The sequence below is a fragment of the Marmota flaviventris genome, chromosome 8 (assembly GCF_047511675.1).
Source record: "Marmota flaviventris isolate mMarFla1 chromosome 8, mMarFla1.hap1, whole genome shotgun sequence".
NCBI classification, from domain to species: Eukaryota; Metazoa; Chordata; class Mammalia; order Rodentia; family Sciuridae; genus Marmota; species Marmota flaviventris.
The window spans coordinates 20,898,536-20,926,369 of NC_092505.1; the positions used below are offsets into that span (position 1 = coordinate 20,898,536).

The following is a 27,834-nucleotide window of genomic DNA, read 5'->3' on the forward strand; positions in this document are numbered from 1 at the left end:
AAGATCAATGAAAAGGAATGGAAGACACAGAGACAAACTCAAATTTTCACAGCCATCTGATACTTGACAAAGGTGCCAAGAATATATTGAAAACAGACAGCATTTTTAATAATTGGTGAAGGAAATACTGGATATCCACATGTACTAATGAATTTTGATCATTATTTTCCACCTCTCCCCAAAGTCTAATCAAAAGGGATCAAAGATGTAGAAATAAATGAGAAACTTTGAAACTGCTGGCAGAACACATAGGGTCAACTCTCCATCATATAGGTATATTCACCGACTTCCTTAACAAGATTTCCTAAGCTCAAGAAATAAAATAAAGAATCAATAAATAGAATGGCATCAAAGTATAAAGTTTCTGCACGTCAAAGGAAACAATTAAAAGAGTGAACACAGAACTTTGTGAATGGGAGAAAATCTTTGTCATCTACTCCTCAGTTAGGAGATTAATACTCAAATATATAAAGAATGTAAAAGAAAACTCACTATGAAAAAAACAGTACAATTTAATAAATGGGCAAAATAACGAACAGAATCTTCTCAAAAGAAGAAACAAAAATGACCAAGAAATATATGAAAAAATGTTCAGCATCTCTAGCAATTAGGAAAAGGAAAACCAAAACTGCATTAAGATTTCATCTCACTCCATTCAGAATGGCAATTTTCAAGAACAATAAAAATAATAAATGCTAGCTAGAATGTGGTGAAAAAGCTACACTCTTTCATTGTTGAATGAACTGAAAGTTAGTGCAACAACTCTAGAAAGCAGTGTAGATAGTTCTCAGAAAACTAGGAATGGAACTACCATATGAATAATGTATCCCACTCTCAGATATTTATCCAAAAGATCTGAAATCATCATACTGTGGCAATGTAGCCACTTCGATGTACAATTAACAATAGCCAAATTATGGAATCAACCAGACAGATACCTGTGAATAGATGAATAAATTAAGAGAACGTGGTATATATACAAAATGGAGTTTTACTCAACCATAAAGAATGAAAGTATAGTATTTGCTGGTAAATGGATAGAACTGAAGCATATAATGCTAAATGAAATCATGCCTTTGTGGGTAAATGGAGAAAAATCATCCTAAGAACAATAAGCCAGACTCAGAAAATCAAGGATTGAGTGTTTTTTTCTTATACGTGGAAGCTAACACAAAATAAAGGAAAGAAGATAAATGGCAAGGGGATTGGATATCATAAAGATATAAAGAAAATCAATGGAGTAGAAATAAGATAATGAGAGGGAGGGAAGAAGAAAAGAGAAGGAGGAGAAATATGGAATGAATTTAACAAAATTATGTTCCTATATAAAGGTACCAAAGAAAATTTCACATTTATGTATGTGTAGAAAAAAAAGTAGTTTAGTAGAGTAGATGAGGGTGAATAGGGGGAGGGATGAAGAGAGGAAACGTGTAGCAGGAATTTGATTGAAATGATTTTCACAAAATGAACCCAAAATACTGTTTAATTATAATGCTCTAATAAAGAAAAAAATATAAAAAGTGGTTTTTATATTTTAAAAAAATAGCTTAAAAATATACTCAAATTATATTTCTCATATCCTATAGGGTAGACTATAATATATATAAAGCTAAATTTTTATTTTTTTCTTCCACAAATTTATTGTTATGAAAATTTTATTTAAAACATTGATTTTTCAAAATTATAGCCACCTATAAAATGATAGTAGTATAATGACCTTTTATTTTAGAGACAGAAATTTCTTCATTTGTAATTTAACTGTGCCTTAATTGTGGCTTAAGTGTTCAATAAATTGGAATTGAGTATAAGTAAACATTAAAAGTACTTTAAATTAATTTTTTTTTCTTTTTCGGGTTTTTCAGAATATTTACAAAAGTTTTTTATACCATAATCTGTATGACACACTGTTACCTAAAAATAACAGTATTATCAATTCTTCTTTACAGAAGAAGGTCCAGAGACGTCAGTGGCCTAAATCATATAAAAAACCCTTAAAATTAGAACTGTAGAAATGAAAGACTATTTAACTCCAGGTCCTATATTTTTATGTGTCTATTGTAGTCAATATTTTATATTGGATACTCACCATGAAATATTAAAATACAGGAATATATTTTGATAGATATAGTGAAATTTATAATATTATTATACAATTTGTATCCATTTACCTTTTTTATTAATCAAGTAAAAATTACTTAACAACTATTAAATGAGATACCAGAATATCAATTATACAACTTGTATTTCTGCTTTCAGTTTTTTGATATCATTTAAAACCGTTCTCATGAAACATGGACTTTACATTGGAATTTAATAAAAATAAATAATTTAGGAATCAAACAGCTTAGACATCTATCTTTGCCTCATATTTAGTATTGAAATAAAACACGACAAAGGGAAATGAAGAGAAGGGAGAGAGGATAGGATTAGGAAGGCAATGGAATGAATCTGACCTAACTTTCCTATGTACATATATGAATACACTCCAGTGAGTCTCAACAACATCTACATCCACAAGACTGGGCTCCTAATTAGAATAAGATATTCCCTATGTTTGTATAAATATGCCAAAATAGAATCTACTGTCATTTATAACTAAAAAGAACAAATAAAAATATATAAAAGAGCAAACATGAGGATCAGTCTGAGTTTATTTAACTTCTTGCTCACTGCATCATTCAAACTTCATGACATTTGGCAATTAACTACCTTAATTGATCTAGTTTCCCAGATCTTTATGTCATTGTATTCTAGTTTCTATTTTTAAAAAAAGTATTAAATTCAGAAAACTAAGTTAAATAAAAATTTGTTAAATATATAAATTTTCTTTTTTTCTGTTATAAAATTCTCTACTGAAATGCTGAATGCATTTTAATGAAATGAACTGTATTTGACCATACCTGTATGACCATTTAGTAATAAAGTCATTAAACTCAGCCTTAATCAGGTGCCATGGTACTTGCCTATAATCCAAACCACTCAGGAGGCTGAGGCAGGAGGATTGAAAGTTCAAGGCCAGCCTCAGCATCTTAGCAAGGCTCTAAGCAACTTAGTGAGACCTTGTCTCAAAATCTTAAAAGGGCAGAGGGCTAAGTATGTAGCTCTGTGGTAAAGCACCCTGGGTTCATCCCCAATACAAAAAAAAAAAAAAAATAGCCTTCCATTTTGACTCCTTAAATAACTACCATTTTCTTAAACTGTTTCTGGTTTTGTACATATAATCTCAAAGTAGGCTGAAAATGAATTTCAGAACATGGAGTCACCATTAGACAAGGAGAAAAACTTAAAGAGATCTAAGATGAAGATTGGTTGTTGCTTCCAGAAGAGTGGTAACTATTTTGATGAGCAATATTGCTCAATATAGTAAGCCACCAGATTAAAAGTGTGAAAGACAAAGAGAACACATTTTTCAAAAAGCCTCTATTTGTCCCTCTTCATGACATTACATACTATGTAATCTATAATGTGGAAAGATATATTATATAGTATACAGGAAAACAGAGATGAGTCCATTTGTGTCTTACATACATTTTCATGGTTCATCCTTCTAGGGGTAACTCCAAAATATCAGATGGAAAATACATGTACAAATCTACACAAAAATAGGTATGTGACGTGTGTGGAAAGATCAAATTAATGAGACACAAAAATCTGCATCTCACTGCAATTCTATCTAGTGAATTATAATGACATAGAATATTTTGGATTGTTTGTAAAGAGTAACAATATTGCTGAACAATCCTATAAATTAAATTTATTTAGATTCAGCGAACATGACAAATTATTGTTAGAACTTGCATCATTTAAAGAGTGCAGAGTTCATTCTTCAATTGAATAAATTTGATGGTTTTATAGAACATAATAAAGATAATACATAACTGTTTTGAGAGTTCTTAAAAATATTTTTAGATATTATATGTTATAAAACATACCCCCAAAACATCATCTTTGAGACACATATGAAAAATCCAGTTTCAACAGCTTCAGTTGAAAATATTAGGAAATATGTAAGATGCCAAAATGTTTATTTAAAACATTAAATGTACTGAAAATAGCAACACATAATAAATAGGCAATTTTTACTCTTAAAATACTTAAAATACTGGAAGTCTTTTTCTTCAGGGGATATTTTCTCTACGATTTGGAAAAGACCTAATATTTTCATTTATGAATATCTAGGAATTTTATTTTCATTGTTGGATTTCATAGTGATACCTAACATATTTTCCAATCCTTTGGAAGTGTGTAAAGGGATATCTAATGTTCCTTACAGGGATGATCATAGCCTACTAAAAATATACTTAATTACTGAATAGTTTTAATTAGTTAAAAATTATGTTTGGACTTCAGTAATTTTCTTAATTAAACAAATGGACAATGATAAATGTGTATAAATCCACATAAACCGTATATTTTTTGTAATACATTTTAAGTACTTAGGAAAAATTTCTCCAAAATTATCTATTTTTATTGGTACATTTCAATTATACAGAATGATGGGTTTCATTATGACCTAATACACATATGTAAAAATAAAGTTTGATCAATTCCACTCCCCAACATCCATTTATATATTTTTTATATTTGAAACATGATATTTAGACCCTATTTTCAGATTGTAATCACAAATAGAAAAAAAAATTTGATTCACTGGGGTTATAAAATTCACTTGAATTTTATATGAAATCACTGACATTAGTAATCTGTGAATGATGTGACACAATTTTCATTTATATGAACACTACATTTCCATTCTGTAACATGAGGAAGTTCTTCCAACATTTATGCTGTCCAATGTGCACCTCCAAATGGATGGATACATTGAATTTTGATTTGTATTTAATTTCCCTGTATGAAAGAAGAATGTTTGAACATCTGACACTTCCAATGTCAACTCACTATATCAATTAGAAAGAAGAAAATCATGGCAAATTGCATGAGCAAGGACGATGTAAAATATGATACTCCTTTTATTCAAAATTAAATTAGGCTACAAACTCTACAGCAACTATGACTGGATTTTAAAGTTTTGGCCCTCTCTAGGCTACTTTAAAAAATACTTCCTCTATACATTTAGAGATAGATTAAGTGTACCTTCCCAACTGCATTTTAATTTTTAGTGTAAACAGGTAACATAAAGTATTTATAAGCATAAAAATGCAGTGCACTTCAAAAATATCAAAATTAACTTAGAAAGATGATATATACATGACTAGATTTCTAATATCTTTGTTTTTTACACAGTAGATTGTGTTTTTACCTATCAGCAACCCATGCACTATCATTGAAAATATCTAAATAAAATCATTATTTTATCCTTGGTTTTACCATTGATAAAATATCAATTATAATACTCACGCATTCTAAATAAACGCTTCTTTAAAATCATGTATGAAAGCATTCTGAGAATTAGTAAGCTTTACATAAATGTCATTATTTATTTGCCATATCTATTATTACAGACATTTTTATTTGTAGTACCTTCTTGTTATTGTTTATAGTACTCTTTAAATAGATTTTCTCTATTTTTACCTAAACAGTTATGAAGTGTAAATCCATATTTTACAACTTTTAATTAAACTTAATTACTTTTCTTTTTTTTTCTCTTTTTTTTAAATTTATTTTTTCACTGCTGGTGCTGCACATTTTAAGTGCATGCTCTACTCTAAACTATACCACCAGTCCAGAAAAATTTTGAAATACAGTTGTTTTTGATAATCTCTCTTTTTAAGGTCTATATCTTAGGATCATTTCCATTTTTTTTTTTTTTTTTTTACTTTTAGATACACATTATGGAGTAGACCAAGGGAATGAAATGAAGGAAGGGACAGGTGGGACAGGGAAAGGCACTGAAATTAATCTGTCCTAACTTTCCTACGTACATATATGAGTAAACCAGAGTGAATCTCATCATCATTCACATCCACAAGACACTGATTTAAAACAAACAAACAAAAACCCACCACCACCACCAACAACAACAACAACAAAAATCATATAATTAAATATCAGAAAGATCATTTGAAAAGAGGGTGGGGATAGGGAAAGGAAAAGAAGACGGGGAATGGAAGTACTGTGGACTGAATTAGAACAAATTATATTCCATTCTTCTATAATTATGTCAAAACGACTCCTATCACTATGTATAACTAAAAAAAACCCAAAACGATATTTCTTAAAAAGAGTATTAAGTATTAGAACCACCTTACAAACTGTTCATAAAAGTGTAATTTTTTAACTCAAAAAAAGAAAATAATTAAATTTTTAAAATATCATTCTTTTATAAATTTATTTATTTTATTTACAGTGTAAATTTTCTTTTTGGTAATTCCCTTACACTTAAATGCCATTTAAAAAAACATTCTTGATCTTTGTACAACCAAACTAAAATTAAATGACAGCCATATGATTATTAGACATACTTATTGTTGCTCAAATGTGATGTTGACTTTTGTTCAGTATGGGGATAGATGTATTTTTTTGTGTACTCTTTAATTATAATACTTTTTGTCTTCCTAGTGCATCATTATTATTTTGTTATTGTTACAATTATATTTATTTTATTGTTTTTTCAGACAAATCCTTCTTCAAAAAGTAGAAAATAAGATAAAAGCTCTCAAAAGGTAATACAAAATGGATCAAATTTGCCTCCCTAAAATAAAGATTATGTTTCTTTCATGTCCTCATCTTTTAATCTGCCATATCTTGGAACATCATATCATTCATTAGATTCTTAAAAAAGAGTATTTATGTCTTTCAGTTTCCTCATGAAATAGACTTAGTGGCAATTTTTTAAGTTCACTGAAGTTTATGCTATTCAGATATAAAAGGACAGAGAAGTCACTGAAAACTGTGTGGGCAGAACATGTCTTGTGCAATTTTCAATGAATATTTTAAAGGTAAAAATATGCAATGGTAATAAAATCTGTAATCATTGTTAAAAGAATGTGGTTATCCTAAAAAAAAAAGCTACAGAAATCTTAATAAATTAAATTATGAGAAAAAAGTTTTTAAGTATAAATTTTTTTTAAATATTAAAAATAAATTTACATTATAATAATGAGTAAAGTCCATATTGGTATGAAATTATAACAGCTTAGTCTGAGAATTTTTAGTTTTTAATATTTTTGCAAAATAATTTGTTCTATTTTCAAATGATCATATATACAGTTCATAGAGTTTTATTAATGGGTCTAGAAATAAATTGTAAAGTTCATGTGAAACATTAATACATTTAAATTGAAATTTATTTCTTATAAATTTTTAGTTTTCTTTATTCCTTTATAATAGTATTAGCAGTGTCTATATATTATTTGAGAGATTTGAAAACTTTAGTTTTTAAATATTATAGGTAAAATTTACTAATAATGTTTTTTAATGAACTTTCATAATGAATTTATTAAACACATTTTTCTAGAGGAATACGTTTTAAAATTAATGTACCATTATATAATAAGGATTGATTGTTGCAGAACATTCTCAAAATATTTACTGAGCAATGACTATGTATGAGAACAATTGGTAATTGCTAATATTATATAAAACTAAATAATGCAGAATCTTTGTCCTAGTGGTGCTCAGTAACAAAAGAGAAGGTAGGACTATAGAATAAACTCAAAAAGGAACAATCTGGTGAATCCCTTTGAGGAGTAAGCAGTTTCACACCCTATGAAGATCATGTAATAGAGAGATTGACTGCCTAGAAGACATAGGGATGCTTCATTAAGCAGGTGAAATCTGAACTGGTCTGTCTGAAGTTCTGGTCAGAGAAGGGAACAAAGGCTCTTCTAAGAGAAGCAAGTGGTGTGTGCAAACATAAAGGGAGTGAGGAGGTATTTTTTGGAGTACAGTGAGGAGATCGCTGCAGGGGGAAGTGCTGCCTACACATGGGGTGAGTAGAGTGGTAGGGGAGGACTTAAAAGATACAACATGTTATTATTTTATATTTTAAGTATGACAGGGTTAGGAGTTACTTTTATGGGAAAGAGTAGCATGATCTAACTTGTGTTCGAGGAGGGCGTATTCCAGAACTGTACAAGGTGGTCAAGATGCATGTGAAGCAGGAAGAGAAGCTGATCATGGCCCTTCAGGCCAAGTGGAGCCTGCACCAGGAACTGGAGTTCCTGCCTGTAGACAAGGAGAAGCTGCCAGCTGCGGGAAGCTAACCATAATGTTTTAACAGAACTTGATTATATTTGGTAAAGTCTAATGTGGTTATCCACGTATATTTTAAATCCTCAGGCTGCTTTCAGTACATTTTTATAAAGTATTCCTGTCTTTTATATGGACATATTTATGTGCACTCAGATGAATAGGCTCATAAATTGTAAGCTCTTGATACAGACAACCCATGGCTTATTACCAAAATTTATTTTCTCACACCCCTTATTTTAAGGAGCATAAAGACTATATTTTCATCACTTATTCTTCTCCATGGTGTCTCTATTCTCCAGTATTCCTGAAGGCTCATCATAATGCTCTGTTACATGTATCACTACTTATTTTACATATAAATGGCAGCCCAAACCTTTATTTCAAATCACTTTGCACTACTTGGAGATAGTATTTTGTAGGAGGAAGGATAAAAAGGGAATAATGATCAACCAAACTATTTTTATCCCCTTTAATATCTGTTTCAGGGCAAGAAAATCTATCTTACAGAGGACATTTGATTTAATAATGTATATTGGTTAAATAGCATATATATATTGTTTAAATGGCATTTACATTTAAAATTATATACTTTTCCCCCTAACACTTTATTTTCCTATATATCGTTGTATACTGAGGGAGAATTATAAACTAAATACACTTTCAAAGTATCTTTTAGCAGTCTGATGTTACAAAATATCATATTTTCTCACCCAGGGATAAATTAATTAAAAAGTCCGCACTCATCATTTAATTCATTACAATGTTATTTAAAAGCTCAAATAAGAACTAGGCTGATGACTTTCTTCTATGGGAGATCATTATGTATTGGAAGGTGTAAGACACACAATTTAGAATGCAGTGTGATTCATTGCTTTCCTACTGGCAACAACAAACGAAACAAAACAAAAATCAGAACAAAAACTTGGGATAAGTATAAAGTTTATGGCTGGTGGTAAGAAAGCAAGATAGAGAATACAATTGAGAAAGTTTTGAAGAGTGAGAAGAAACCTTCCATTTTATGGCAGAATTCAATTTCTACCACAAATCATGAATAAAAAAGAGGTATAAAAATATGTGATATACATGTGATTAGCAAGTACATACAGATATTAAGGATGGGATATGGGAGATGAATGGTGGGAGCTGGGCTTCAATAAGTGACGGATGTGGAGGTTAAGGAGAATGGGTTTGAAATTTAATATGTAATCAAATAAATTTAAAAAAAATATTACAAACTAGCAGTGCCAACAACAACAAAATTTAGAAAGTGTGATCATTTTCAAAAAAAAAATGGTAGGAGGTCATTAAATGTGTTAAGCTCAGGAAACAGAATCAGCAGCAATATTAAGAACAGTTAGTAGAGGTCTGTGCTATAGCAGTGGCTGTAGAATGTCAGCTACTCTTACTTCTCTCTTATCCATGCCCATTTCTTTTCCATAGTCTATACAGGCATGCCAATTCCCTAACTTATGTTTGGATTGAAAGGTGAGAAAGCAGTTAGATCCAGCCTCTTATATGTGATCAGAGATTGAAAAAAAACCAATAATAATTAATTTCCATTAAAATAGTTTAAAATGCACTGAATACCAGAGTCTAATATTATAAAATTATATTACATGTATGTGTGATTATGTATAACTATTTTGCATATTTTACTTGGAATAACATTTTAAGTGGTCCACCATGTTAACACTGCTATTTAAATATCTTCCCAATATGCCTTAAGGTTTTAGTATTTCTTTTAAATAACTCTGTATAAAAAGCAAACAACCTAAAATATAAATATATACACTCTCTAGAAATTTCTATGCAAATCTCTAAATTACTGATATCATTTGCTGTGAGAAATTTTAACATAAGAACCAAAGTTAAAGAAAATAAACTGTGCTAATTTTAGGGGGGGAAAAAGCATGGCTGAAGACAAAAGAGTAGAAAACAGATTTCTTGTGGTAAACATTTCAAATTACTGAAAACTTTAGAAATTATATTTTAGAGGTTATTTTAACAAATCTGGAGCAATAATAAACCACGAGAAATTTTGGAATATGTGAAGTCCTTGAACAATAAAATACTTATTACCTTATCTACATTGAATATCACATAATTAAATATGTGACAAAACTTCTCCTTTAAAAAAAAAGGAATAAAGAGCATACAAAATATTTTCTATATCTTTCTCTTTCTCTTTTTTTTGAGGGGGTGGGAGTACTCGTGATCCAATCCAGGGGTGCTTTACCACTGAGCTACATCCCCATTCCTTTTTATTTTATTTTATTTTTTTTAATTTTGAGACAGAGTCTTGCTGAGTTGCTGAGGCTTTTATCAAATCTGTGATAAACCCGCCTCAGCCTCCAGAGTTTCTGGGAGAGTAGAAGTGCTGCACCACACCTAGCAATAAAGTTGGGCTGTTTTGTTTTTGTTTAGGTACTGGAGATTGAACCTAGGGCTTTATGCATGTTATACAAGCACTCTACTACTGAGCTAGATCTCCTTATTATATAGTCAAATTCCTACTTTTGAAGTTTATTCCTACACTGGGCACCGTGTAGTCTTCACATCTGATGATATGTATTGGAATGCATGTTGGATGTGTCTTTTTCCCCATAAGAAAAATGTAGTGTTTATTGGCTAGTAGGAAGGGGAGAGAGCTTTGTAAATCTGAATGACTTGATCTGAAGAGATACTGGCCAAATTGGTTAAAGAACTGAATAATTTAAATGTTCTTTTCTTAACCATTACCTGATCCAGTTCATTTTTCTGTTACTATAAGTTTTTGCATTTTTTAATCATATAAGACTATAAATGCAAAATAGAGAAAAATACTTGGATGGTTTATACTCTTATTCTCTTCGGAATTTCTGATAACAAAGTTTTTAGTTTTAGATATTAACTGTAGTGTGTCTTAGGGACTTCAAATTTCTAGAGTTACGCCAAGAGGAAAAAATGCCTACATAATTAAAACTACATGTTTTAAACATGTTAGTTCATTTATAATGTCTCTTATTATATGGTTCATATTAATTAGTACATTTTATACTATCAACTATAAAATAGAAGTATAGATTTTCAATTTATTTCAAAATCTATTATGGCAAGTAACCAAGATATACCTTAGTAGGTAAATGGATAAATAAATGAAAGTACATGAAATACTATTTATGAAGAAAAAGTCTTATTAAACCATAAAAATACATGGACCCTAAATATATATTACCTTAAATAGATATTACTAAATGAAAAACTAAAAGCTTATTGAAAAGGGTGCATACCTTCTGATTTCAACTTATGAAATTCTACAAATAGCAAAAGTCACAACCAGTAAAATGATGTGTGCTTACCAAGGGTTAGAAGGGGAGTTAGGGTGAGTAGACAGCACTAAAGAGGGTACCCTAATGGTTGGTACATGTCATTATATATTTGTCCAAACACAGAAATGTAAAATAACAAGAATGAATCTTGGTGGAAATTGTGGATTCTGGGTGACAGTTTCCATTGTCAAAAATGTATTGATGTGGTGTTTGATACGGAAAACAGTAAAGCATGAGTAATGTCAAGAGATCTGTGGAAATCACCTTCCTTTCAATTGTTTCTGTGACATTAAAACAGTTCTAAAAATTAAAGTCTATTTAAAAGGACAAAAAATATTATGATGCTTGAGTGACTTTAAGGGAATGACTTCCATGCATGTGTTGATTGAGAATTCTATAAAACTAGGTTCATTCTTTCATGTCCTCTAGTAACTAAAAACACAGTTATGTATTAATAATAAACATGTATATCTTAAATGCTTTTAGCCTTGCTATTTTATATGATGGAACTCATCAGAAATCTATATCATACTTTTCTTTAAGGAAATATTTTCTATTCCCTCAAATAAACTTCATGACAGAGCTGGTCAATCACAGATCAGTATATTAAAATCCTAAACAACATTTTAACTGTTTTCTACCAAAAAGAACAGTGAAGCAGAAAAGTTTTCTTGTCATTATTTAAGAAACTCAGATAATTTTGCATTTAACATTCTGCACAGTATACATATCTAATTCAGCCTCTGTAAAAATAAGAGAAATAATAACCCCTTTAAGATTTAGTTCATGGATTACTGAAAGCAAATGTCAATTTGAGAAAATAATTTTTTATTTCTACTTTAACAATATGGAAATGAAAATATTCTATTTTAAATATTTTATAAATATTTTCTCTTTGCAATTTTAAATAAAAAATGAATAAAGAAACTTTTATAAAAATTATGAGTGTTTATGCTATATATTTTGACTGCTTAAAATGGAAATAATAGATACTGAAGTAGAAACACCAATTTTTTGATGATACTAAGTAAAAAATATCATTTTATAAAACTAGTATAAAATTACCTATTTCTACCAATAATATAAATTCATTCTTTTAAAATGTTACCGTAAATGGATAAAAATAAGAAAAATGACTAAAATTTATTGGATTCCACAGATATAGTGTATATTTGTTCACAATGATTGTGGGAAATGAATGTATATAATTGTTTACGTCAAAAAGATAACATTTATCTAATAGAAACAAATTGATTATACATAGTTTTTCCTCTGACACATAGTGCTTTCCACAGGCCAATTAAGAAAATAGCAAAGAAACTAGGTAAAGATACAAGACCATATAATTTATAGACTAGATATACATATGCCAAGTTTAAATTGTTTAATCTAATAAATATATGAGGAAGATATCCCAAGTTATTTAACTATGTCAGTGACTTGTTATTTGACTTCTCTTATTTTCAGGTTTCGATTTAATAGAGTTTTTTAAAATAATACTTCTATCTTTCCACAAATCTCTTCTGAGTTTCTTCACATACAGCTCAAAATAATAGTTATAACAATTTAATGAAGGAATAAAATGCTTAACAGTTACCAAATAATTCCCATTTGATATTGCTTGGTAATGCACCGTCAGTAAAAATAAAAGTAATAAGAAAGAAAAACAACTGTTTTTCTCTAGGTGCAGTAAACTTTGGTCAGTATTCAAAAGTATACATATTAATATTAAATACAGGTTGTACATTAAAATTTCAGTATGAAATGCATACAAATATTTTTAAACAAGTGGTAGATAGATAGATGATACATGATAGATAGACTGGAGTGGGCTGTTTTGGAATAAGAGATGAAGCATTTTTTAGAAGTAATTTCTAGAATAATTCAAATCCTGCAAACAAACATTTCCCTTTGTAATTTTTGCACTAATTTGTCAATCTTTGTCTAGCAATGAAACAACTGATTGTGTTTTCATGAGATTATATATTAGTTTTCAATTCATGTCTATGGCTTATTCACTATTAAAATTATTTGAAGAATTTCTGTAGTGAAAAGTAACAATTACTATCTATATCAGTACTCTTAAGAAAATGTTGGAAATGGGTTCAAATGATACATCTCTAACATGTAAACTGTTCATCTTTCTATGCCTTGCCATTCTCCTCTGAAACATAAGATAAATACTACTTCCAATAGATCTTATGAAGAGTGAATGATATATTTCATTTAAGGCATTTCCAGTGTAGGATATAGTTGCTGTTCAAAATACAAACTGCTCATAATTTTATAATTCTTATTATATGTCAGACTTCCAAAGCCATTATTTTTGTTTCATACTTTAGCAATAGATGAGTAGAAAATCTTAGTGATTTTTTCCAACTATATTATTATGCTGCCCAAAGTGAAAGAAATTATCATGCATGAACCAAAGTAATGGAAGAAAAATCACTTTAGGCATTTATGTCTGGTTTTATGAACTTTTGCCAACAATTGGTATTACTCAACAATCTTTACATTACTGCATTTATTCACTATGTCATGTGCTTTATTAAAATGTCATCTGATTATTTTGGCCTTCCAGTGTGATTACATATTTTGATAACCTAGAACCAGGATCCTATAAACAACACTGGGTATGTTTCTAAACTTTTTCAAGAGATGATAATTATAAAAGTCAGAGGGTATATTTTTGTCTAAAATTTGAAATAATTCAATTAGTATATGTTTATTATTATTTCCTGGCTATGTAAATAATTGTTGAGCTGTTGATTTTGATCAAGTTAGAAATGAAAACACACAAGGACAAAAGGTTGTATCAGTAATAAAGAAAACACATATAACAAAGCTTTTCCTCAGTTTTCTTTATTACAACATGGAGACACAAAGGTACAGAAAATAAAATGACATTTAATATACTATGAAACACATGCATAGGATTACACATAGTGCTGGATATTATGTTGGGGGTTTTAAATAAGAATGATACTGAGGACAATACACGTATAACATGTACATTTTTTTTCAAAATAATCTGTGATGAAAACAAATGCAATTAAAGTGATCAAAATAGTCATTTTAAACAGAAGTGTTATACATAAAATCAACATAAGATATGATAAAAAACTTCTTAAAATAAAATTATGAATTGTGTATGTTATTTCAAACAGTAATTTTAGAGAAAAAAAGACTAAGAATTATTTCATAGCAGCTACTTAATACATACATGAAATTAAAGTGAACTCATTAAAGTGATGCTGTTTTATATTATGCAATTTCTGCAATGTGTAACATTATAATTTGTTACCTAAATGGGATAATAAAGATTAAGTGAACGTAATTTGAGCATATACAGTTTTTTTTTCAGAAAGTTAGCAATATACCTAGATTTGTTACAACTAACATAAAATTAATTTACACTTAAAATGAAATTAATTCATTTGAATTAATAAATATTTACAAAGTAGATAAAAAGTCCATCAACAAAGCACATCAGATATAGTTTGCATTGTCTCAGATATACCAAAATAACATGAAAAACATGCACTTTTTATTTTCTTGGATAATGGCATTTTGTAATTAGTAAATTGACATTATAAAACAATTCTGCTTTATTTGGAGCATTTTAGTGACAGAAGGTTTTGACTTAAAAATTAGTTTAAAGCCAGGGGACATGGAGACTTACAACATTGTTACCATCCTCATCAGGTTCATAGTCTTAGACAAAATGACAACACTAAAAGTATTTGTAAAATAAAGTACCAAAGTCAAACACATTTAGTGTAATTTCAGAACAATTAAATTAGATTTAAACTAAATGTATGATTCCTTAGATAAAATTCAGATTATTTGATGTGTTTATCAAGGTTTTAAATAATATAGACTAAGCAAAGAGCATACCATAACTTTGTATTTAAGAACTTAAAAAATAACATTGTATTTAAAAAAATTAAAAAATGTGAACTCCAGAAAACTCTAATTTTGATGGTAATTTGGAACAGAATTTATTAACATGTTAGAAAGGTTATTTTTCTTTAGTTAACTTCAATAATTTAAATAGTAATGTTTTATGAAAATTCAGGTTAACTATAAATTATTAATACTTAAGTAGTTTATGACAACAGATTTGGAAATGGACTTGTCACTAATTTCAATTAATTTTGTAATCATTGCAAAAGTTACTTGTATAGCGTTTATATATTCATTTACTTGAAATATGTAAACTTGAGCTACTTGCAAAACATATTAGACTTGTTGAAGATTTTATGACATATTTCTGTACCATTATTGGGCCAAGACTTTAAATTTTACCAATGATTAATAGAAAAAATAATAGTAAAACTAAATCTTATTTATTCCTGGTTGGAAAAGAGAGATAGATACAGAGAATTATAGGAAGGGGAGAGAGGAAATAGAGAAATAGAAAAAAATAGAAAAGAAAAAAATTTAAAAAGAAAGCTCACTTTATTAGGACTAATTTAAAGATTTTTTAAAGGATGTTATATTATACCTAATAAATATGAACCATAATAAAACACACAAAATCCGACCATTATTTCCTTTATCATCCTGTGTCTTTATTCATTCAGGGAAATTATATTATAAGATAACAAATGATAATATTTAATCTAAGTAATGTCATAGTCGATTTACTTCAAATTAATAATGCTACTGATAGTATAACTGAAACTACCAATTTTTACTTGTTTCAAATTTTTGTAAAAAATTTCAAAATGTTACAGTAATCTTAAATTATCAGAAATATTTTTAATTTACTACAAAGTGAAAGTATTACCACACATAATATTGGCTATTATTTTTCAAAACTAGACCCAAACATACTGATTATATTGATGTCATAAATTTCTGTCTCAAATTGCTAAAATATTTGTTAATTAAAATGTTATTTTCTGTTCTTAAGTAAGTGTATTATATTAATAATTAGAATACTTTTAACTGATCTAAATGTGTTCTTCCATATTCAAAATTATGTGGCTAAATTCTTTTATGCATGATATACCTTGCTGAATACAAATTAATAACCAGAGTTCTGATTATACATAATTGGAACTAGCTGGAATTTTTCTTAAATTTAAGTCAAACATAAAAAATGGATATTCTTATATGAAATACATTTGAATTAAATGATTATATTTTTCCCAATTAAATCAAACTATATACCTTGTATACTATTATGCATACTATTAACTTTAATTATTAATTTAAGAAGAAATTGTGAATATTTTAAAAGTCTAATTTATATTCAAAAAATGTTTTGTATATGTTTGTTATATCTATATATAAAATTGAAATATGCACATATAAAAAAGTAATCCAATATTCACTACATATATTTAAATTCTTTAAATATTTGAGATATGTTAGGAAAAGTGAGAATAAATGGAAAGAAATGAATAAATGGATTAAGCCATTGGATATTTCAACATTTTTCATGTCTACCAGTAACATATATATGTGCATCTACATGATGTTTTTGAAAAGACTCTGAATACATAAAATTATACTTACTCCTAATGACCAATAGTATGGGGATAGAAAGTATTGAAACTGGCCGTTTATTTGAGGTCTTTTCATGTAAGAAAAAATTTCATAAGGAAGAAAAATATACAGCTACCTCCTGGACATACTGTGTTATCACAATTGAAGCATCATGGTGAATATTTGCACCTCATAATGATCTGATAAATAATTTTAGAGTTTTGATAGGGACTGAGGGACCATTAAGATAGATAAAGGAAAGGAGAGTATAGGAAAAATTTGGGAGCCAAAAAAAAAGGAGATATTCTGAAATATGTAGATAGATATCCTGATATTCCACATACTAATAATAGCAATTGCTTCTCATGCAAAAGTAAATTAGTTTAGCTCTATAACTGGTATATATAAGAGAAGTGATTTAAAATATTTTAACATTGGAAGATATGATAAAACATCATTAGACATAGATACATATTTCTGATTACATATAATTAACTCTATACTTACCTTAATACACTAGTTCATATTTATACAAATTAAGACACTAAATTGTATTCAAGAATCCATTGAATGGAAAAACATCATTAGTTGAAATTATAGATACACTTAAAATAATTTTTAATTTTTATGTATTGTTTATGAATAATCACATTAATTTAGTCAGATACTTATAAAATAAACTGTCAAATTTCATGGTTGCATGAAGGAAAGGTAAAGTTCATGTAATAAAAAAATAATTCAGAAATGTTTATATTATTAATAGTTTGAAATAATCATATAACTTATAATTTCTAAGGTCTCATTTATTGAAATGCAGTAAGTTCATTATTTAGTTTTATGCTCTCTTATTTCTCATGAAAATGAAGTCAAGCACAATTCTGTTATTTTTAGATATCAGAATTTTTTCAAAGAATTTATGCATATCTCAGAGATGAAAAATAAGCGTTCACCTAGACTATACATTTCTCCAAAGGACAAATTGTTTATTTATGTCTGAATTTAAAAAGATATATTCTTTGATCTTCAAAAATTCTACATGCACATACCCCTTAATTAATTATTCTAAGATAACATTTTTTAAAAATTATTTAATGTTCTTTTCCAAACTGTAAATGTTACAGTGCATTTCTATGCAAATCTGACCTTGAATTTTCTTTGTGTGTGTCACTATTGGTGACCTTGATTGGCAAAATGTCAAATTTCAAAATAAATCATCTTGTCTTAAATTATTAGGTGCATATTCCATGTACTTCAAAAATAATATTTTGTGATCCTAATTCAAAATAATTTCCATGTGACTTTTCAAGATCTTTCTCATGAAAATATTTGTAAGTTATTGAAAGTTCAAGTTAGATTATAATGAATAAGGAAAAAAATCCTGGAAGTTTTATTAAAATTCCTTTCTTTTGCAACATTTTATACATATTAATAATGAACATATTCTATAATCTCAAATATCAGGAAATATGATGTAATTATAAGTAGTTATCTGGTCAACAGAACATAAGCTGTAGTTATTTGAAACAAAACGTCTCAGAAAATGGTTAGATTTCCTTTCTGCATGAATTGGAAATCCTTTGGGGCAGAAAATAAAAATGCATATATATATTTGAAACCAGGGAGAATATATTTGTGTTAAAAATACTGCCCTTGATAAATGAATTTCAAGGCCAGATCCCAATCATTTGATTCATCAAGTAAGTTATAGTCTCTTTGACACAAATATGTAAATCCTGTTGCTTCTAATTCGCCTAAATAAGTAGTAAAAATAATTTGCTATGATGGAGTTGCAAGTAAAAAGATAAACACCACTCTCATTTTAAAATTATGAAAACACTAAAATGAAAATCATCTTTTATGGTACTTACTTAAATTGAGTTCCACTTTAAAATTAAAATCTAGTATCACCATCTTCTTGAAAACAGTGACTGAAATATTACAAGGACACCCACTGACTCCCAGGTGTCCAGGGAAATGCAATAACTAACTACACATGTTGTTAGAACAGAAGAATTTCATACTGGCTGAACATATAATCTGAATCCATTGAATCGAGGTCATCCTTTTAAACATATTCAAACTTAATGTATTTACTCTGGGGCAATTACAAAGAAATATTTTCACTTAATGAAAAAATTAATTGGTATTAAATTTTAAAAAGAAGCCCTATTCATATTCATTCCTTCTGATATTTTATATCAATAAAGAGAAAATATTTACAAAGTAAAGATACATATATGATAAGATACCATGTCGATGTTTTGTATAAATGGTGGACACTATGAAATTTTAGAAATGCTCATTTAGTTAGAAGTTTAAATTTAACAATAACAAACATCAATAGAAATGATTCACAATTATATCAATCAAATTATGACTTATATGATTATGGCCATGGATATTAAGTTGCATTTGCAAAGTAATCAAATGAAAGAAGACTAGATACAACACATACAGTTTAAGTTCTAAATACAAGTGACATGATACTTAGCAAGGTCAACTTTAGAAATCAAAGAGATCTTTAGTATAATGCATATTATTCCATGAAATTGGTACTAGAAGAAACAATTCTGTTTGAATTTCCTTCAATGCTTTCTGATAAATTACCCTCACAAAATGTTAACAATTTGGGTAAGAGGAGAAGATCTAATTGCTCCTGTGTTAACATACGTGCAAGATTAAGAGGAGTTTAGAAAATCTTTTATTTTTTTTAGATTAAGCTTGTTAGTACTATTTTGTTTTTACTTTGAAGGGCACAAAAGGAGACATCATATAACATAACAACAACATTAAAATATGCAAGACAAACTTATGGCTATAATGAAAGAAAACCCAGCAGCATTCAGCTGCCATGACTGGCTCCCATTTTCACCTTTATTCGCTTCACAGCATTTATCTGCATGATGAAGATTGTGTTTGAAGGTAGAAAAAGAATAAAAATAATTAAGAAAAAAGGAATAAAGTTACAAATATGAAAATAAAGGAAAAGAAAAAATATGACAGTAGGAAAGAAAAAAAAAGAGAAAATAATTAATGCAACATTAACACATAGCCATCAACAACTACTAAGATTAAATAACTTTGATATGAGAAGAAAATGATTAAATTGTTTATAAAACGTTTCTAAATTGTTGTAACCTATTAAAAACGAAGATGGGGTTAATATCAGTAAGGTCTATTTCAGGTTATCCAGCCACTAATTCTATCAATGATTCTTTAAGTGTAAACTCGCATTTATAAGTTGAAAATACGAATTATAAGGGACAAGTTACTAAGTTATTTCCTCTGCTATGGGAAAATTCACAGCGCTGTCCTAAGTAGGAACTAATATATTCTGCAAGATTTGAGGTGACTTTTCAACCACAATTTCTTAGAATGCATATTAAATAATTTCAGTTACATTTAAATAATATATTAATTACCAAAAAATATAAGTTAAAATTACCAATTCACATAATGAATATTTATTTGTAAAAAAATAGAATATAGGAGAATTCATTTAATTAATCATGTGCATATTGTGAATAGATATCATTGAACCTCTTCTACAATAATTTTGAAATCAATGGCATGAAAATAATTTATAAACTTATTTTTTCACTATGTATTAAAGCAATGAAATATTATTGTGGGTGTGGTATCAATTCTTGATGGACAATTCTAGAGAGTTAAAATAAATTTCTCCATGGTTAATCAGATTTTAATTTCAATACTGCTAATGTCTTTATTTTATACTAAAATGTAAATTTCATATAAAGATATGAGTTATTCACTCATGAAAGATTAGTGTTGTTTTGAAATATTGAAGGTCACCAAAATTATTTTACTTTATAGTTCATTAGAAGTACAACTAGAAAGTCCATAAAAATACCAATTAGCAATATTTGTTAGCAATTGACTTCTTAGTGGTAATTCATGTAATTTCTTTTTTAGCTTGTCAATTTTGAAGAACTAGTATGTATTTATCACATGTCTCCAGATGATAGAATTATTTTACCAATAGAAATTGATAATGTATGAATTGAACTGTCCCCAAATTATATGAATAGTCTAAATTACACATCTTCTCAATAACAGCAAGAGTAGAAGGAAGCAGTTACTAAAAGGTACTAAGGGCTTTTCTTGGTTAAATACAAACAATATCAAACATTGTAACCCAATAGAAATGATGGGACATTATATCAAAATAAATTTATCTCTGAGAATTCCTTAAAGTATTAAATTAAGTCCAAGCTAGCAATTTAATAGAACTTTTAGTCATTGAAATTGTAAAACTAATAAATAGATGCCATTTTGTCAATGTCTAGTTTCACAGATAAATTCGCAATCATTTGTCTAATAATTTGCCATAACCACCCAATATTTTCAGTATTTATAAAATACAATAAAATAGTTATGCTATATGAATTTTACAAAAGACAACATGATTGATTTTACATGCTCTATTTCTATGTTAATGAAGACACACATTTTAAAATATATACATATTAAATAAGAAGTAAAAATGTAAATATATTTACAATGATAAAATAATTTTAAAATTAAAAATAAAGACAAAGGGAAAATGTAACCATTAATATGTACACATGGATAAAAACATTTTTAATAGAATGTATAATTTATAAGTGAATGTGAGCAGACCTCAAAAATGGTACTTTAATCCAACAAATTAATGTATTCTAGATTCAGCCTATTGTTTAAAAGAAGTTAAATATGTGTAAACGCATATAACTAATGGCTTTTTAAATTTAAGATATGAATAAAACTCATTTGGATGGTATAAAATGCATGCTATATAGAAACAATTTAAAATCAAACTAACTTTTATTTTTTCCAATTTAAATGAAAAGATAGAAGATCTGCCATTTACCATAGATAACTAATTTAAGATAGGAGTTTAACATATATTTTATTTAAAAATGGAAAAAAAACAAACCACATGATTATCAGAGTAGCTTTAATTAAAACATATGGAGATCATTTTTCATATTATACAAATATATAATGTTAACTCTATAGTATTCTGTTGATTTAAAGGCTCCAACTTCCCTAGCATGGACTCAACAGTTGCCTTAAGGAAACTACATCTAAATTGAACAATTCTGCATCTATTAGGACACGTGTTGGATGTCTTGTCGTGAGGCCTTTACAACCAGTGGATTCTGTTAGTAAATTCAATAATATTTTTGCATTATTATAAATAAAGTATTTTATTTTCCCCTTTTCCAATAGGTTGTATGGAGGTTTTATCATGGCATGGTTTAGAGAGGATAGATTCCATCTGCTAGCTTCTAGGATTTCTTTATCTATGTGCACATGTGACTTCCCTTGACTACATGAATGATTTCATCAGACATGAACCACACTCTGTCATCAGCCTTTCTAATGCTGGCTCTTTTGTTTTCCGCTGCTCATCTTCAACTTCTTGAAAGCATCAAGTAAACAAGGTATCTAAATCTTTTAATCTCACATCCATCCTCAACTTACTACTTTCTCACTACTTTCTCACTAAACCTCTTTAGCAAAGCTGCACGCAGCAAGGAAACTTCATATCTCTTTGGTTGAGATCCTGTGAGCAGCATTTGACATATGACACTTTTTGTGTATGTGTCTTGAGAAAAAATTACTCCCTGCCTTCACAACCAAGACACTATACTCTTTTTTTTTTTTTTACCCCAATAACTCTATAACATTTTATTATCTTTATCAGTGGAGTATTTTCGTCTTCCAGTATTACAATTCCTTGGGACTTAGTTCTTGACCTTCTACGTAAGTCACTCAGAAGCATTCCTTGAATATCTATACTGTACCAGTCACCCTCTTGTGTTGAGAAAATATCAATGAGTGAATAGACAGCAATCCTTCTTCAGAGCTTAGGCTCTGTTTATTGAGTGGGTTTATCTTCACCCATGTTTCATATACCTTTCACTTGGTAAGACTCATAGCCTCACACTGTGGTTCCAAGACAGCTATCTTATCTCTATACCAGACACCTCAAACCAATTATTTTATGTTTCAAAGTTAATACTAAACTGGTCTTATGGTTGGTCCTCATTCAAGATTGTTCCTCCTATCCAGTTCTTCACTTAAGGGATGACATCAACAGAACTTCAGTTGCTGAAGCAAGAAAACTTAAAATCATCATTATCCAATCTATTAAGGAGGCAGTGTTAGTCTTCCTCTATAATGTGTCTGAAATGTATTCACCTTTCTTTAAGCATTACTGTTCTTCCATCACTTGCATTTACTCATATGAATAAGAGTACTTTATAATGCCTATCAATTTATATAACTTCACTACTTAAAATTACTTAGGATTTGTATTAAACTTATTTACACGAATTTTAGAAATCCTTGTATTCATTTGAAATATAGATCTCTTTTCAATAACTAAACTCCACATTCTTTCTCAAACATACTTTTTCTAATTGTTGAAGGAGATCAAGTATTTTCTTGATCATAGATTTCTTCATATACCATACATCCTCTGAAAGGTTCATTCTTAAGTTTCATTTAGGGAAAAAAAAAAAAAAAAAAAAACTTTTTGAGGAGACAACCCTGCTTAATCCTAACTCTATCACAAAATTCAATACACTTGCCAAATGCTCTCATGGCAGACACTACATGGGCACATCTAGTAGTTGTGAACATTCATTGGTATTCTAAGTTATGATGGAATATCTGTCTTCTCTTCTAGTGTGTGAACATTTTGATGCCAGGAAAAAGTCGTATTCTTCTCATAAATTAATCCTTTGTATTCATCTCAGCACTTGTCACAAAACAGGACTTCATGAACTAACTGCAATGAATAAGTGAATGGATTTTGACAGGGCAGAGCCAGAAGTAAATAAACCATAATTATGTGCATTCTTCTCCTAGGTCTTGTCTATGAAGTCTTGCCCCACAAGTTTCTCAAACTGATACAAATCATGTTTTTAGAGTTAATACATCACAATTCATCCTGGCCATTCATATGCATATATATGACATATGTATATACGTACATATCTACATGCATATATATGTGGGATCTATATCACTTATACCTGTAAGTGGCTTTTTTTTTTCAATAGTTTCTTATAAAAATAGCAGGGATTCTAGGTTTGTTAACAATAAGATGTCAAAAATCAGTTTTTTGTGTTTTATCTATAAATTGTTATTAAAATTTACCCAAGTTCATAGAATACCAATTTTCATTTATTATATAATTTTGGTATATATAATGTAGTACTGTGTAATATGCAGATACATGTATACAATGTAGGATAATCTACCAGTGTAAGTAACTTTTCTATCTCCAAAACAATTATCCTTTCTTTGTGTAGGGAACATTCAAAATTCTCTGTTATAGTTCTCTATAAAATATATAATAAATTGTTATGGACTATAGCCATTCTACTGTGCCAAAAAATATTAGAACTAATTTCTTCTATGTAATTGTATTTTGATATCTGATAATAAAAATTGATAATTTCCTCCAAGTATTAACTAAGTTAAACACTCAGGAGGAAGGAATACACTATTGCCAGCCTCCTTTTGATACACTGACTTTGCTTGAAAGAGACTGTTATATCCTGATACATAGAGTATCATTATTACAAACATAATGCATTTAAATTGTAGAGACAGTTATTATATTTAAAATTCATGAAGGAAAATATGTGGATAAATGATATCACATTCAACCACTGTTATTTAGGTATATCATATCATAAGGCCATTAAATTTGTCATAGGACCTAAAGTAGCCTTTAGCATAAACAGATCATTTAACCTCTTAAAATCTTATTTGTAAAATGAGTATCTCTTCCTTGTCTAACTCATAAATAAGAAAGAACTGAGACAATGAATGCAGAAATCCTCTGTAAATTAAAAAGAAATTGTCATCATAATATATCTGCATTATTTCTAGAGGCCTCTCAGTTTCCAATTTCATATTATGATTTTTAGCATTTATTAATATTAGCAATTATTTTTAAATCCACAGTGTCAATTATTTTTAAACCTTATAATCAACAGTAATTACTTTTAATCAAAATATTAATTTTATAAAACTATTTTAAATTTTATAAACCTGATGTATGATATAACAAATTTATGAAAAATGAGATTAAAGTTGATTTGAAATTAGAAGAAGAATAAATAATATGACTATACTGACAAGTTTTACTCATATTCTATTTTCAAACAATTATGGACTAATGGTGGTACTCTATGATAATTAGACATAAATAAACCATGATTTCATGAATTAATATGCTGCTGTCATATTTATATGTATACATAAAGAGATTAGACATACAGGCACACCCACATACACAGGTTCCATAAAATTTAATGTTAAATGTGATCATTAAGAGAAAAATTTTAATGTATGGTCAATATGTCAACTAAAACTTAAATTTTATTTTGAAGCAGGATATATTCTTGTAACATGACCTCTATAGTATGTAACTGAAAAGAATTTTAATATTCTTCCTGTGGACTTTGATAATAGAAATAAAATATAATATGTAAAGATGGATGTAAGCACTACTACCTATCAAAGGCAGAATCCACCACCTTCAAAGTCTAGCTATATATCTTTGTGTTATATTTGTGACTATTTTTGCATTGCTGTGTGACATTTTACATTTCTAAAATCAACCTCATTGGACAGGGAGAGGTGAGCTCATCTTTATGTTTGGAATTTTCAATCTCTCACAAGATTGAAAGAGAAGAGAGATTTTTCTTAGAAAAGCTGTATTTTTTTTTCTTTTTTGGAATCAACAGAAATTTTTCATATTGATTTTCTTCATTCATTCTCACCCTCCACCTTCCCCCTATGCTCATTTTTCTCCTCTTCATTCAATTGCTAAATCTGTGAAACAAAATAGCCAACATCCCATGACAAGAGTAATTAAAACCACGTGAATGTGATGTGTCATAATAAGAATTATAAGAACCTGGAATTTATATTGTCATTTATAAAATCATATTTTGTTTATTGAGAAAAACAAGATAGATCATAAAACGATGATATCATACTTGCATTAAGAAAAGATAAGGTTTTGCTTACCTTTAATAATGTTGGGCTTTGGTGGCATGCTGAACTCATAAACTGTCGGTTCAGAATATCCTAATCTGTTGGCAGCTGTAATTTGAACTTCATATCCCATTGTCCACTGTAGATGCTCCAAAATAATGTGATCTTTATTTCCCTGCACTTTCTTCTCTAGCCACTGGTCTTCCTTATCTTTCTGTGAAGGAAATAAAAGTATATTTTGTAAATATTAATAAAATTGTGATTTTTTAATACAATTAATTTTAATATGAAACAAGTGGACACATTTCCTTATGCAGATGGATATATGAAGTTGCTATTTCAATGAAGTTAGTATTATTTTTATCACCTATCTACATAAAATGTTATGCCTATAGTACCCAAGTAATAATTTTATAATTAATGTTTGATAATCCAGTAGTTTTTCATTCATTGACATTATTTTTACTTTAAGTTTGTATATATTAGTTGAGTTTTAGTTCACTTGGATGATTATTAAGAATACTGTGAACTGGACATATGAAACAAAATATATACAAAAAAATCTTATGTGATCCTTAAAATATTTGCTAGAGACTATTAAACTTTGGGGAGAGGAGTCTTGAAATTAAAGTCTGGATATCATTACAGATTATATTACCACTGTTTTCTTAATGCTATGATATTTTATCACTCAGAATGAGACAGCTTAGAAGAAACAATTAGCATAAGAAAATTAAAGAAAGTTACTTCTATTTTTAAAGAAATGTATACATAGTTCTATTTGATTCATTTTCTAAAATAAGAGTTTTAGATTATACACTATTTGAATTGCTGCTTACTTTTCACAAATATAAAAAAAATAACATGACTACTACAATTAACATAGAAAAACAAACTGGTGTATCAATATAATTTTATCAATTTTAATAGAGTCACAAGAATGTGATCATTGTGTTATACCACATATTAAAGATGAAAACCAGGCAGTTTCCTTAATCTTCCCATTTCGTTCCCTTCTCATTTATAACAGAAGTGGTTTCAGCAGCTGGCTCAATCATATTTCTTCATAGAAAAATGAGAAAAACCTAGTAAACTGGGTATTCTATGACCTTAAGAATCAAAACTATTAAAAATGGTAGCCAATATTAATAAATCACCTCTTTTCATAATAACTATATACCAAATCGGAACTGGCAATGCTCGGGCATAGTCCAATTTTTATTGGAATTTTCCATGGAATGTTCTTATTACATCAAATTCATGTAAGGTGAAACTTTGATACTTTTTTATTTTCAAATTACAGCAAATTCCAAGTTAATGTTCAAATCAATTTTATACTACTACATAAAAATTGGTAAATTAGAGTGTAAATATTTAGAAAGGTATTTACTAGAAAGATTGATGATTCTTAAGGACTGTTTTCAGTCTAATTACAAATACTTAACCAGTTGACTCAAGTTTTTAAAATTGTAAACAATATTTTCATTTTAAATTTATCAGAGTCAGTTCTTTGGAATTTCCTCCATATTCAACCTTTACGGTTGATGATGCCATGAACACAATAGTGAACAAGAAGTGTAAAATATACTTATCTTAGTGTTTATAAACCAACACAGAAGAAAGCTACAAATTCTCTGAATAATCAAGCAAGGGAATTCTTGACAGGGAGATGTAATAGAGTCAGGAATCAGACAGGTCTCCTAAGAACATAATGTCACTCTTACTAGAAAAATAAACCCAGGTGCCATTTTCTTTTCATTTTTTTCCTAATCTAATAACAAAGGTGTGAGTCCTTTATAGTGCATAAAAACAATGATTTTATATCTTATAAAGATTCATAACCACTAGGGGA

The 27,834-nt window shown here is 28.5% G+C and overlaps 1 protein-coding gene across 1 annotated transcript in view; it reads right to left on the reverse strand.

The window, feature by feature from the left end:
• The window catches only part of Ncam2 (neural cell adhesion molecule 2), a 231,657-nt gene that overhangs the window by 16,310 nt on the left and 187,513 nt on the right, over window positions 1-27,834 (reverse strand). The window contains exon 15 of the mRNA XM_071615777.1: window positions 26,016-26,196. Within this exon, the coding sequence (XP_071471878.1) occupies window positions 26,016-26,196 (181 nt within the window). The remainder of the gene's footprint in view (window positions 1-26,015; window positions 26,197-27,834) is intronic.